At 41.4% G+C, this 15,002-nt stretch overlaps 1 protein-coding gene and 1 pseudogene across 2 annotated transcripts; both read right to left on the reverse strand.

The window, feature by feature from the left end:
• Positions 1–550: 550 nt before the first annotated feature.
• On the reverse strand, positions 551–6,288 carry LOC121583474 (annotated as a pseudogene).
• A 1,651-nt stretch (positions 6,289–7,939) lies between these two features.
• LOC121582412 (spindle and kinetochore-associated protein 1) lies at positions 7,940–14,666 on the reverse strand. 2 transcript variants are annotated; one of them, XM_045225399.1, is made up of 7 exons: positions 14,519–14,666; positions 12,072–12,163; positions 11,779–11,903; positions 11,558–11,655; positions 11,306–11,449; positions 10,995–11,164; positions 7,940–8,435 (listed from the first exon to the last, which is right to left on the reverse strand). In XM_045225399.1, exons 2-7 carry the CDS (start codon positions 12,157–12,159, stop codon positions 8,287–8,289), a joined length of 774 nt encoding a protein of 257 aa, XP_045081334.1. In that variant the 5' UTR covers positions 12,160–12,163; positions 14,519–14,666; the 3' UTR covers positions 7,940–8,286. The 2 variants fall into 2 exon arrangements, with proteins under 2 accessions (XP_045081334.1, XP_041754103.2); XM_041898169.2 differs by having other exon boundaries at positions 11,306–11,440; positions 14,519–14,656.
• Positions 14,667–15,002: the final 336 nt, after the last annotated feature.

Consider the following 15,002-nt stretch of genomic DNA (forward strand, 5'->3'; position numbering starts at 1 on the left):
TCTGATAATAATCCTAAACACCACAGTAATTTAAAAAATACTATCTCAAAATGAGTGTATGGAAGCCCAGACTCACTAATAAGGAACTCAAGGCGAGCTGATTGAATCATGCCCTAAGTGATGTAACTTGTTCATCAGTAAACCACATACAGTATGCTGACTTTAGGAGTGTCAGAGGTAAAACCTCTCCCTCCCTGATTAGTGCCTGTTTGCCTGGGGCCAGAGCCTGATAGCGACAGAGACCTGGGCCTGCTCACAATACTAAACAAATGACTTTAATAGGGGGCCCAGAGACTTAACAGTTTTATCACACTGTACTCACCATCCCAAAGGTCAAAATTATTGATTTGCCATTAAGATGACATTAGACTGGAAATGGCTTGGGTGTGGGGCAAATCTTAACAGAGGAGTTTTCACAAAGACAATGTTTTAACAGGAAGGACAAAACAATGTACAAGTCAGACACAATGTCAATGATGATGGCAAATGTTCAGAGTTTGGTGGTTGTGCATGGCTTGATATGATGGGGTTCATGAGGTCTCATCTTTCCCTACCCTGAGGATCCCCTGCTGGGATGCATCCTCTGAATCTCGACAGTGATCTCCATGATGGTGTGGTTCTTGGTCTCAAGCACTTTGTACCACACAAACAACCCTGACAGGAAACAGAAGTAGTCCAACTTCTCCCGTGTATAAACATACTGTGATTGCATGTGTGTATGGGTGTGATATCAGCTGCCACGTTCCCACTTAACAAATAAGAGTCCCAATACCTATGTAATAACCGTGTAATTACAATCTAGGTACTCACTGTCACATAATAGTTACAGTACAACTGTTATACCTGTTTGTGTATGTGACAAGGTATGAGAGAGAGGCTGATGTGCTCACTGCTATGAGGTGGAAGAGCAGCCCCAGCCAGTTGAGGGTGCAACCGATGGTGAAGGCTGCTGATTTGAACGACTGGTTGAAGATTTCACCAGGCAGAGGTGCTGTCACTCCAGCTAGGAGCAATAAACAATGAAAATACCAGCTAAATAAGTTGATTTGTTTTTAGCTTGGTTTAGTTCTACGTCAGGGTATAGGACCCACCTGGTCCACTGGAGAAGAAGAAGGTGAAGATGAGAACTATACTGCAGTATGGCATCCAGGAGACTTGGATCTGAACAACAAATAACAACAAACGGTGTGGCTTATTGATGAACCACTGATGTTGCCACCCATTGTAAAAGATTGATGTAACCCAGTGATAATATATAAGGACATTCTGTGACATTATGAATGAATGACATTCATTCATTCATAATGAGCATTGTTCCATTCATGGAAAAGATGTCACCCACAAACTATGTAGCTGATGACAGAGCAGTGTGTTGCTTATAAAGTGTGACTCACCTGCAGGTAGAGTGACCCAGGAGACCCAGGGTAACTGCCATGCATAGGTAATCCCTGTAGAGGAGCAGGCTTTTTCCTGTGCTATCAATGGCGAACGTGCATTAAGATGGCAGATACAGTTGAAGTCGGAAGTTTACATACACTTAGGTTGGAGTCATTAAAACTCGTTTTTCAACCACTCCACAAATTTCTTGTTAACAAACTATAGTTTTGGCAAGTCGGTTAAGTAAGTAAGTAATTTTTCCAACAATTGTTTACAGACAGATTATTTCATTTATAATTCACTGTATCACAATTCCAGTGGGTCAGAAGTTTACAGAAAATGATGTCATGGCTTTAGAAGCTTGTGATGGGCTAATTGACATCATTTGTGTCAATTGGAGGTGTACCTGTGGATGTATTCAAGGCCTACCTTCAAACTCAGTGCCTATTTGCTTGACATCATGGGAAAATCAAAAGAAATCAGCCAAGACCTCCAAAAAAAATTTGTAGACCTCCACAAGTCTGGTTCATCCTTTGGAGCAATTTCCAAACGCCTGAAGGTACCACGTTCATCTGTACAAGAAATAGTACGCAAGTATAAACACCATGGGACAATGCAGCCGTCATACCGCTCAGGAAGGAGATGCGTTCTGTCTCCTAGAGATGAACGTACTTTGGTGCGAAAAGTGCAAATCAATCCCAGAACAACAGCAAAGGACCTTGTGAAGATGCTGGAGGAAACAGGTACAAAAGTATCTATATCCACAGTAAAACGAGTCCTATATCGACATAACCTGAAAGTCCGCTCAGCAAGGAAGAAGCCACTGCTCCAAAACCGCCATAAAAAAGCCAGACTACGGTTTGCAACTGCACATGGGGACAAAGATCGTACTTTTTGGAGAAATGTCCTCTGGTCTGATGAAACAAAAATAGAACTGTTTGGCCATAATGACCATCGTTATGTTTGGAGGAAAAAGGGGGACCTTTCAAGCCGAAGAACAACATCCCAACCGTGAAGCACGGGGGTGGCAGCATCATGCTGTGGGTGTGCTTTGCTGCAGGAGGGACTGGTGCACTTCACAAAATAGATGGCATCATGAGGAAGGAAAATTATATGGATATATTGAAGCAACATCTCAAGACACCAGTCAGGAAGTTAAAGCTTGGTCGCAAATGGGTCTTGCAGATGGACAATGACCCCAAGCATACTTCCAAAGTTGTGGCAAAATGGCTTAAGGACAACAAAGTCAAGGTATTGGAGTGGCCATCACAAAGCCCTGACCTCAATCCTATAGAAAATGTGTGGGCAGAACTGAAAAAGCGTGTGCGAGCAAGGAGGCCTACAAACCTGACTCAGTTACACCAGCTCTGTCAGGAGGAATGGGCCAAAATTCACCAAACCTATTGTGGGAAGCTTGTGGAAGGCTACCCGAAACGTTTGACCCAAGTTAAACAATTTAAAGGCAATGCTACCAAATACTAATTGAGTGTATGTAAACTTCTGACCCACTGGGAATGTGATGAAATAAATAAAAGCTGAAATTAATCATTCTCTCTACTATTATTCTGACATTTCACATTCTTAAAATAAAGTGGTGATCCTAACTGACCTAAGACAGGGAATTGTTACTAGGATTAAATGTCACGAATTGTGAAAAACTGAGTTTAAATGTATTTGGCTAAGGTGTATGTAAACATCCAACTTCAACTGTATGACGTCATTGTTTTAGCACTATACATTGAGTTTTTAAACTACGGTACGCGACAAGGTTCAATGTGCCAATAAATCAGCACAATCTACTTTTTCGTTTTTTCAAATTGCCGGTGTCTTGAAGCTAAAATTGGGATCATGTATACTATGCTAATGACCATACAAAAAAAGAGTAATGGAAAGCAATGTACAATATGGCGAACTTAGCAAAAAGCGGAATTTGTGGTAAGTGCATGCACCTCCGCTTTTACCATCACCTGTCATACCAATGGGGAGTTAACTATCAGTGTCAAGTAGTGACAGTAGAAGTTTCACTGTCGACTCCAGATAAATGACACGCCACAGGGGGGCACTCTTATGACACACAGTGCCTTTAGAAAGTATTCAGACCCCTTGACTTATTCCACATTGTGTTGTGTTACAGCCTGAATTCAAAATATCTATGTATTTTCTCAACCATTTACACAAAATACCGCATAATGACAAAGTTAACGTGTTTTTATAAATTTCTGCACATTTATTGAAAATAAAATACAGAAATATCTCATTCAGATAAGTATTCACACCCCTGAGTCAATACATGTTAGAATGACCTTTGGAAGCGATTACAGCTGTGAGTCTTCCTGAGTAAATACCTAAGCGCTTTGCACACATTTTCAAGTCTTGTCATAGATTTTCAAGCCGATTTAAGTCAAACTGTAACTAAGCCACTCAGGAACATTCAATGTTGTCTTGGTAAGCAACTCCAGTGTATATTTGGCCTTGTGTTTTAGGTTATTGTCCTGCTGAATGGCAGTTTAGTCTCACAGTGTCGTTGGACTGCAGACTGAACCAGGTTTTCCTCTAGGATTGTGCCTGTGCTTAGCTCTATTCCGTTTCTTTTTATCAGAAAACACTCCCTAGTCCTTGCCAATGACAAGCATACCCATAACATGATGCAGCCACCACCATGCTTGAAAATATGAAGAGTGGTACTCAGTGATGTGTTGTGTTGGATTTGCCCAAAACATAATTCTTTGTATTCAGGACATAAAGTTAATTTCTTTGCCACATTTCTTGCAGTTTTACTTTAGTGCCTTATTGCAAAGAGGATGCATGTTTTGGAATATCTTTATTCTGTACATGCTTCCTTAATTCCACTCTGTCATTTAGGTTAGTATTGTGGAGTAACTACAATGTTGGTGATCCATCCTCAGTTTTCTCCTACCACAGCCATTAAACTCTAACTTTTAAAGTCACCATTGGCCCCATGGTGAAATCCCTGACCGGTTTCCTTGCTCTCGGTACCCTTCTTTGCTAGGCATTGTAAAACCTCCCTGGTCTTTGTGGTTAAATCTGTGTTTGAAAATCACTGCTCGACTGAGGGACCTTACAGATAATTGTATCCTGAACTTATTTAGGCTTGCCATAACAAAGGGGTTGAATACTTATTGACTCAAGCTTTTCATTTTTTATTAATTTGTAAACATTTCTAAAAACATAATTCCACTTTGACATTATGGGGTATTGTGTGCACTAAATGTGGAAAAAGTCTAGTGGTGTGAATACTTTCTGAACGCACTGTAATTACAGGCTTGAGGGGTTTGTCCTGTTGACAAACCCCTCCATTTAAAGGTCAACCAAAACATGAGGCATGGTCATTTTCATTTCGCAGGGTTCACAGTTCCTCAATGTTAATATAGGGTTAATTAGGTTTATTGAGAGATATGGTGAAATAGGACTCACACAGGCCACAGAGGTGGAAATCTCACACAGACCGGTTCCCAAGGCAACATGGCGCAACTGGTGGGTGGGGATCCCTGCCATACGGAACATGTCAAATGAGTAAAGGCACACGTGAAGAGGAGCAGAATGACAGAGTTCATCACTCAGTCAATCAGACATACTGTATCTAACTGAATGAACGTAAGACTCTAGGTAGGTTTTGATCAGAAAGTGACATAACCATGCCATTCTACATTTGTATACCCTTTTGCTCACTCTAACTCTAAACACACTGATCTCATGGATCGACTTCAACCATCAACTCACAGCATTAATGCCACAGAACTGCAGGGTGGTGAAGGTGATGAGGAGGAGTTGCCAGCGTACGGCCTGGTCCAGGATCAGGTCCACCACAGTGAGCTGCGGACCCCCTTCAGGGAGGCGTGCTCCACCAGCATCTACTCCACCTCCACATTGTGGTCTTTGCTGCCCCACAGCCTGCGAATGGCTACAGGGGGGAAAGGCCCAATAAGATACACAGGTGGAAAAGGACATAAAAGCCCAATAAGATAGCTGAGTCAGGCATAATGATAATGATGATTGTGAGGATGACTATGATAACACTAATTGCAAATACATTTATGGTAAGGTAGTTTTCCTTAGGCAACCTGTTACCTATCCATATTCCTCACAGAGCTCCACCCAGGTGCTTACCTTTCTCACTCTGGGAGGAGAGGCAGGGTGGCAGGCTAGAGCAGGGCGGTCGCACCACTGAAGCCCAGCAACCACGGTCACCGTCCTCTGTCCACAATAACTCACTGCAAGGACAGAAGGCTATCACATAGCATCACATAGTGTTCGTTCACCACATGTTAAAATTGTAATAGCATCTCTGACTGATACACTAGAACCAGATAGCTCACCTGATCCCCAGAAGCTGACTTGAGAACCTCCCCATAAACACAAAGGTGGCACAGACACAAACCACCATTCCTCACAGCCTTTAGGGGGTACATTCCATCAGGTACATGGTGTGGAGACTGAGGCTAACACCTGCAGCACATACAGGAAAGGACAAACCACATCATAGACACAGTTTGGAAGCATAATTCCTCTAGTGAGATATTAAAAGACAGGTATAAAGATTACCTTGTTTTGTGGCCTACAGTAAAATAATATCAATTCGTAAGATGAAAATCAGCTTACCTGCATTAATGCCGTAGAGGAAATGTCCAACAATGATCATCTCAAAGGACATGGCCGTTTTGCTCAACAGCATCATCACAGCACCGTCAATGACAAACAGGTTGTTCAACAACAGGCATCTCTTTCTGGAAAGTCTAGTGGACAAAATCAACATCATTAATGTTCTACTACATCAAATAGTAACCACACCAACACACCTTCAAATAAGAGGCCAAAGGCCTTGCATGACCAGGTTTCATTCCCCAAGTCTAGGCCCAGTATGAAGCCTGACACTGTCTACCACTACGCCATGGTCCTTACCAGAGGAGGCTGGTGGGAGGAGCTATAGGATCCCAGGCTCATTGTAATGAGCCTGTCCTCCTATAAATGCTCCTCCACCAGCCTCCTCTGGTCCTTACCTCCCATACACTGAGGTGAGGCGGCTGGCACACAGAGACCCCAGATGCAGAAGATGAAGGACCAGATAAGTCACTTAACACTGCTTCAAGGAGATACTATACCGCTGCAGGCATGTGGTGTTCACCAGCTCCTTTATGAAACTGCAGTAACACCAAGAGGGTGGCCGTGACGTTATGGAGGTTGGGTAGGTCAAACATTTATGGTTCTCAAACTATTTCTAATTTCCCCCAGAATTAATAGAAGTTGTTAGTTTGTTGAGAAAATAGTTATTCAGAGCTATTACACTCATGTTTCCATAAAAATAAGGTAACAATAACTGCACTTGTTTGGCAAAGCCACATTTATCTGTAAATACTGACATGGTGGTGTACTTTTGTAATTTTAATACTTTTGATGTGGATCACAGATGATGATGTCAGGACAGATACACTACATGGCCAAAAGTATGAAGACAACTGCTCATCGAACATCTCATTCCAAAATCATGGGCATTAATATGGAGTTGGTCCCCCCTTCGCTGCCATAACAGCCTCCACTCTTCTGGGAAGACTTTCTACTAGATGTTGGAACATTGATGCAGGGACTTGCTTCCATTCAGCCACAATAGCATTATTGAGGTCGGGCGCTGATGTTGGGCGATTAGGCCTGGCTCGCAGTCAGCGTTCCAACTCATCCCAAAGGTGAGATCATGGTTTTGTGCAGGCCAGTCAAGTTTTTCCACACCGATCTAGACAAACCATTTCTGTATGGACCTCACTTGTGCACAGGGGCATTGTCATGCTGAAACAGGAAAGGGCCTTCCCCAAAATGTTGCCACAAAGTTGGAAGATTGTCATTGTATGCTGTAGCGTTAAGATTTCCCTTCACTGGAACTAAGGGGCTAGCCCAAATCATGAAAAACAACCCCAGACCATTATTCCTCCACCACCGATAGTACTATGCATTCGGGCATCCGCCAAACCCAGATTCGTCCGTCCGTATTTTAAATAATAATAAATAATCCCACAGCACAGCAGCATCCCCCCCCTTACTAGCGGCCTTTGCTGATAGCTACTTTATTGAGAAAAAATGTGCTTACTATGTGGTATTTGGCTGTCCCACCTAGCTATCTTAAGATGATCGCTCTAACTGTAAATCACTCTGGATAAGTGTCTGCTAAATGATTAAAATGTCCAAATAAAATAAAAATGGCACTAGCAATTAAAACTTACAAACACACACAGGAGTGTCAAGGCATGTGACATACTGTATGTAGCTAGTCCCTGGTTCAATTAAATGCCTTGCATTGGGGCAAATGTGACAAACAAAATAAAGATGTCTAACTGAAACTGGTTAAATGTTAACTTATACAGCTGAAATTAGTAACCAAAAGGATCAAACATCAAAGCAAGCACACCTGTGCCCTTATAAAAACAAATGCACATCCTTGTAGGGAAGAATAAGATCCAACTTCGTATGTGCATCCTGCAATGTCAAGTGGTATCTGGAAAGAGATTCTTACACATTGCACACAATTGACATTAATATAACAATTGATCCAAAATTATTATTTACAAAAATATTTATTGCCTTTCTACCAATATTAAACATTGTTGTTATGGACAAAGTCACATTGATCTTCATGTGGATGATACAATTAAAATGAGCAAATACAACAACATTTGAATAAAAAAAGATGTATGAACGAAACTACATTCAAATACTAACCCCCGCCCACCCCAAAAAATAGTTATTCACCAGGCACATACACGTTTTGACAACTATTCTCCACAGAATGATTTGTTTATTTTCACCCCTCCCTCAGTCAATATGATAGATCATGCTGGAGACCGAGGACAACTCAATGTCTTAAGATCAATGACAACCCCCCTTTCTCCATCTCTGCTCCTTTCACAGCAGGACGTAGCGTGTGATACCTCCCCCTCGCTGTTCTCGCAGACGCTGGCAGTGACGCAGCATGTTAAGGATGCCCTGGAAGCGCTTGTCCACCTTCATCTGAGTGAACTCTTTAATGTCCGCCTCTACAATGAAAAACAGACCTGTAGGGAACACAGAGGAGTAGTGAAATGGGAAGTTTTTCTTAAAGATCAGCTTTAATACTGCAGATATATTGTAACTTCCGTCAATGTAATTGTCTGCATCACTTTCAATCCCCCATATGTTTTATATATATATATTTTTTTTCTTTCATATACACAAATACACACACAGTACCAGTCAAATGTTTGGACACACCTACTCATTCAAGGGTTTCTTTATTTTTACTATTTTCTACATTGTAGAATAATAGTGAAGACATCAAAACTATGAAATAACACATATTGAATAAACAAAAAAGTAAACAAAAAAAGTGATAAATCAAAATACAGTTTATATTTGACATGCTTCAAATAGCCACCATTTGCCTTGATGACAGCTTTGCACACTCTTGGCATTCTCTCAACCAGCTTCACTTGTAATGCTTTTCCAACAGTCTTGAAGGAGTTCCCACATTTGCTAAGCACTTGTTGGCTGCTTTTCCTTCACTCTGCCGTCCGACTCAGCCCAAACCATCTCAATTGGGTTGAGGTCGGGGGATTGTGGAGGCCAGGTCATCTGATGGAGCACTCCATCACGCTCCTTCTTGGTAAAATAGCCCTTACACAGCCTGGAGGTGTGTTGGGTCATTGTCCTGTTGAAAAACAAATGATAGTCCCACTAAGCCCAAACCAGATGGTATGGCGTATCGCTGCAGAATGCTGTGGTAGCCATGCTGGTTAAGTGTGCCTTGAATTCTAAATACTGTATATCACAGACAGGGTCACCAGCAAAGCAGCCCGAAACCATAACACCTCCTCCTCCATGCTTTACAGTGAGAACTACACATGCAGAGAACATCTGTTCTCCCACACCGCATCTCACAAAGACACAGTGGTTGGAACCAAAAATCTCCAATTTGGACTCCAGACCAAAAGACACATTTCCACCAGTCTAATGTCCATTGCTCGTGTTTCTTGGCCCAAGCAAGTCTCTTCTTCTTATTGGTGTCCTTTAGTAGTGTTTTCTTCGCAGCAATTTGACCATGAAGGCCTGATTCACACAGCCCCTCTGAACAGTTGATGTTGAGATGTGTCTGTGACTTGAACTCTGTGAAGCATTTATTTGGTCTGCAATTTCTGAGGCTGGTAACTAATGAACTTATGCTCTGCAGCAGAGGTAACTCTGGGTCTTCCATCCCTGTGGCGGTCCTCATGAGAGCCAGTTTCATCATAGCGCTTGATGGTTTTTGTGACTGCACTTGAAGAAACAATGTTCTGCATTGACTGATCTTCATGTCTTAAAGTAATGGACTGTCGTTTCTCTTTGCTTATTTGAGCTGTTCTTGCCATAATATGGACACAAATTAACTTTTAACAAGGCACACATGTTAATTGAAATGCATTCCAGGTGACTACCTCATGAAGCAGTTTGAGAGAATGCCAAGAGTGTGCAAAGCTGTCATCAAGGCAAAGGGTGGCTATTTGAAGAATCTCAAATATATTTTGATTTGTTTAACACTTTTTTTTGTTACTACATGATTCCATAGTTGAGGTCTTCACTATTATTCTACAATGTAAAAAATAGTAAAAATAAAAATCCTTGAATGAGTAGGTGTGTCCAAACTTGACTGGTAGTGTATACATATCCTTGAAACATTTTTTATTTTCCTTTATTATTTTCCAACCCCACCACCCCTCCCTTAATTGGAGTAAACTACTGAACAACAACGCATATGCCTCTACTTCCAGCTTGTACATACTATATACATTTTATGGACACAGTCAAAGTTTGTTTTTACTCCAGAACTTCCTCGCCCCTCAACCTCTCAGATCATTTTCATGATGTCCATCTGGTTTGCCTCTACATGCCATATCCCCCAAACTGTGCTCTTTCATAAAAGTTCTCAACCTATATACTTATTATGGACACAGTATGTTTTACATGAGTTATTTTGTTGTTATTAGTCCCAACCTTCAGCTCCATTCAACCCCTCCCATCTATCTCTTAACACCATCCATATTGGATTTCTACTTCTCAACTGTACTGTTTCACAAAAGTTCTGAACACTTCTATTCTCATTGTTTCTACAGATTGTAAATTGAAAATAAACATTTTTGCTAAAAGTTTTATTATATTATTGATCGATTGACTATGACTTTTCAGATCACCAAGTAGTGCTATCTTCAAGGTTAGCTCCAGGTAAATATTGCAATCCTTCAGCAATTCCTGGACCTGTGACCAAAAACAAGCTACAAATGGACAGTACCAAAACAAATGACCTAATGATTAAGTCTCTTCACAGCTAAATCTGCAGAGCTGGGAAGATTGTATCCCCCATATAAATAACATTATATTGGTTGCAAGACTTTTGTGAGATGGGAAGTTAGTTTGTTTCCATTAGTATGCAGGTGGCCATCCTTGACCAAATATTGTCATAACAATACCATCTGGGTCAGAGAAGATAATTACTCTTTGCAATGATCAACCTTTTGTGCATCAAAGGAAAGCAAAGCACATAGCCTTCTTTAGAACAGTAGTTTGACTGAGGTACCTTTAGAACAGTAGTTTGACTGAGGTACCTTTAGTGTCCTTGTTCTCTTCCTCCTTAAATCGTTGATGAAGCTTGCGTGTGGCATTATTCAGGGTTTTTGCTGGCTGGTGCAAGATCTTGTACTTCCCTGTTACGGCTGTGTTAATGCTTTCCACAGCAGTGTTTAGCTGGTCATATGTCAAACGGCCTTTCATGTACCTAGAGAGAGTGTTACAGAAGAAAGATATCTTACAATAACAATTTTTATAAACGGGTAAAACTGCCAGATCTGCAGTAACATCTTAAATAAATAAAGCTGCAATGCAGTATGTGGACGGAGTGCTGCTGAGGGGGACTAACTGAGGAATGGTATCAAACTCTGGGCTGGTGATGAATTCCATCTCTCTGATCTGGTTCTTGGAGGTTTTCCTGGGGTGCTCCTGCTGGACTGGCTGCACATCCACAGGTCCACTCTGACCCACAGGCCCTCTTCCACTGGGATATCAATGGAGGGGCAAAATAGAGGACAACACATTTACTCTGTTTGTACTCAGTAGCTTCTCCTCTTATGACATCCTCCAACACACACAGTCACACACACGCTATCCTTACTGGACTGCTGGCTGTCCCTTCCTGGGCATGTGTGTGGGCATGTTGTCCCTAAGGTGCTTTCCATCCTGCACATCCTCCTGGAAGAACCCCTCTAGTTCCTGTGACACAAATAACAGATTTCACACAGACCTACAGTACAAATAGCATACTTAAAGATATTGCAATCCAGACAAGCTAAAAGGACCCATCTAAAAATGCATTGTGAGGAATGCATGAAATACCTTTAAATGCTTCAGTAGATCTTTTTGGCGGCCAACACATTTCTCAAACTGGTCAAGGAGTCCATCTATTGCAAGGACATCTTGTCCTATCTTCCCTAGAATGATCCGCTTGTCTTGATCTTTTGCTGAAAATGGGGAATAAATCATGATAAGTTTAAATTATGTTATGCATTACCTGATGTCAGAAAACCATTGAGTTACTGTTTGATCGGGTGGGATCATTTCTCTGTTAGCTGAAACAGTGTTTAACTACATGAGATAACAAGCCCTATATATACACCAGATCATCATACCAATTGTCCGCAGCTCCAAGACCCGTCTTGTGGATGAAATCCTGTCATTCAAGTGCATGGTTATATCCTCAAGCTCACAATGACTCATATTGCTGAAAAATAAGATGGTAAAGGCCCAGCTGTTCAATAAAATTAAAAAGGGCACAGGCTGGAAGATTTCCTGCGGTTCAGTCAATGTTCATTTTGACATACAGTACCAGTCAAAAGTTTCGACACACCTACTCATTCAAGGGTTTTTCTTTATTTTTACTATTTTTTACATTGTAGAATAATAGTGAAGACATCAAAACTATGAAATAACACATATGGAATCATGTAGTAAACAAAAAAGTATTAAACAAATCAAAATATATTTGATATTTGAGATTCTTCAAATAGCCACCCTTTGCCTTGATAACAGCTTTGCACACACTTGGCATTCTCTCAACCAGCTTAACTTGTAATGCTTTTCCAACAGTCTTGAAGGAGTTCCTACATATGCTGAGCACTTGTTGGCTGCTTTTCCTTCACTCTGCGGTCCGACTCATCCAAAAACCATCTAAATTGGGTTGAGGTCGGGGGATTGTGGAGGCCAGGTCATCTGATGCAGCACTCCATCACGCTCCTTCTTGGTAAAATAGCCCTTACACAGCCTGGAGGTGTGTTGGGTCATTGTCCTGTTGAAAAACAAATGATAGTCCCACTAAGCCCAAACCAGATAGGATGGCGTATCGCTGTAGAATGCTGTGGTAGCCATGCTGGTTAAGTGTGCCTTGAATTCTAAATAAATCACAGTGTCACCAGCAAAGCACCCCCACACCATAACACCTCCTCCTCCATGCTTTACAGTGGGAAATACACATGCGGAGATCATCCATTCACCCACACCGTGTCTCACAAAGACACAGCAGTTGGAACCAAAAATCTCAAATTTGGACTCCAGTCCAAAGAACACATTTCCACAGGTCTAATGTCCATTGCTCGTGTTTCTTGGCCCAAGCAAGTCTCTTCTTATTGGTGTCCTTTAGTTGTGGCTTCTTGCAGCAATTCGACCATAAAGGCCTGATTCACACAGTCCCCTCTGAACAGTTGATGTTGAGATGTGTCCGTTACTTGAACTCTGAAGCATTTATTTGGGCTGCAATTTCTGAGGCTGGTAACTCTAATGAATTTATCCTCTGCAGCAGAGGTAACTCTTGGTCTTCCATTCATGTGGTGGTACTCATGAAGCCAGTTTCATCATAGCGCTTGATGGTTTTTGCGACTGCATTTGAAGAAACGTTCAAAGTTCTTGACATTTTCAGGATTGACCGACCATGTCTTAAAGTAATGATGGACTGTCATTTCTCTTTGCTTATTTGAGCTGTTCTTGCCATAATATGGACTTGGTCTTTTACCAAATAGGGCCATCTTCTGTATACCCCCCGTACCTTGTCATAACACAACTGATTGGCTCAAACACATTAAGGAGGAAAGAAATTCCACAAATTAACTTTTAAGAAGGCACACCTGTTAATTGAAATGCATTCCAGGTGACTACCTCATGAAGCTGGTTGAGAGAATGCTCAAGAGTGTGCAAAGCTGTCATCAAGGCAAAGGGTGGCTACTTAGAAGAATCTCAAATATATATATTTTTTGTCATTTAGCAGACGCTCTTAGAGCGACTTACAGGATCAATTAGGGTTAAGTGCCTTGCTCAAGTGCACAGACAGATTTTTCACCTAGTCGGCTCGGGGATTAGAACCAGCGACCTTTCGGTTACTGGTACAACGCTCTTAACCACTAAGCTACCTGCCGCCACAGGTGGCACACCTTTTTTGGTTACTACATGATTCCATATGTGTTATTTCATAGTTTTAATGTCTTCACTATTATTCTACAATGTAGAAAATAGTTAAAATAAAGAAACACCCTTGAATGAGTAGGTGTCCAAACTTTTGACTGGTACTGTATATGAATCTTGAATAAAGCCTAAATGCCCCATGGGCTTATTAAATGTCTTCCACTATCATAACCCAAAATATAACGGTTGATTACACCATTGTTTGTTTTTGTTGTCGCTTGATGTCTTTTGTCTCAAGAAAATAATGCTTCAGGAAAACAATGCCGTTCTAAAAACGTTGCAAGTAACAAAGTTGCCAATAAAGAACGCATATGAAGCTTTGACTCTTACACTTGTGTGCGTTCAACATTCTTACAGTAGCTAGTTATATGCAACGTTTTTGGAACAAGACTAGTTAGGAAGTGAAAATACATAATCAACCTCCTAGACTGTCAAGCCTATCCAGCTCAATCTATAAATTTCGAGAGTAGCTGGCTGCATTCAACCACATTCACAACGATGGCTAGCTAGCTAAGTTAGCTAACGTTAACTAACTAGCTAGTTAGCTAGCTTATCTGAATCCACACTGGCTCACCGTGCGGTTAGTCAAAAACACGTCCTGACAGTAACATAGAGAGTAACTTACATAAAGTTATCAATTCGTAGTTGCCTTTGTTTCCGAGATGGCTAATGTTCTGTCTGTTGTTTTCTTCAACCTCCCTCGCGCCAGAACGATTCGAATCTTCCCGCTGTTTTCAGAATGATCATCGCTGCAATAAAGTTGCGCAGCCAACCAGACTGAATGCCCTGCCAATCTTTAAAACAGTAACATTTTCTCTCAGACTCATGGCAACATTTGTAGAATAGCATGAGATTGGCTATAAATCTGCAAATGTTCTCCCTGCCCCATAGCAAAATGTGTAGAATTGCAGTAATTGTTTTCCTAAAACTAAATGTTTTCCTAAATTGTTTTAAATAATTGACCTAGCGTGGGGGTCTTGCAAAACTGCGGTACGCCACTGTATCCATGGCTCTGAATACCCTGGCAATCAACAACCGTGAGGACCCCTCAAGACGAATGGATAAATCCTCACAGCCCCAGTGATGCCTTTCAGAAGACGGAAAAATGG

This window comes from Coregonus clupeaformis, chromosome 15 (genome assembly GCF_020615455.1).
Source record: "Coregonus clupeaformis isolate EN_2021a chromosome 15, ASM2061545v1, whole genome shotgun sequence".
Lineage (NCBI taxonomy): Eukaryota > Metazoa > Chordata > Actinopteri > Salmoniformes > Salmonidae > Coregonus > Coregonus clupeaformis.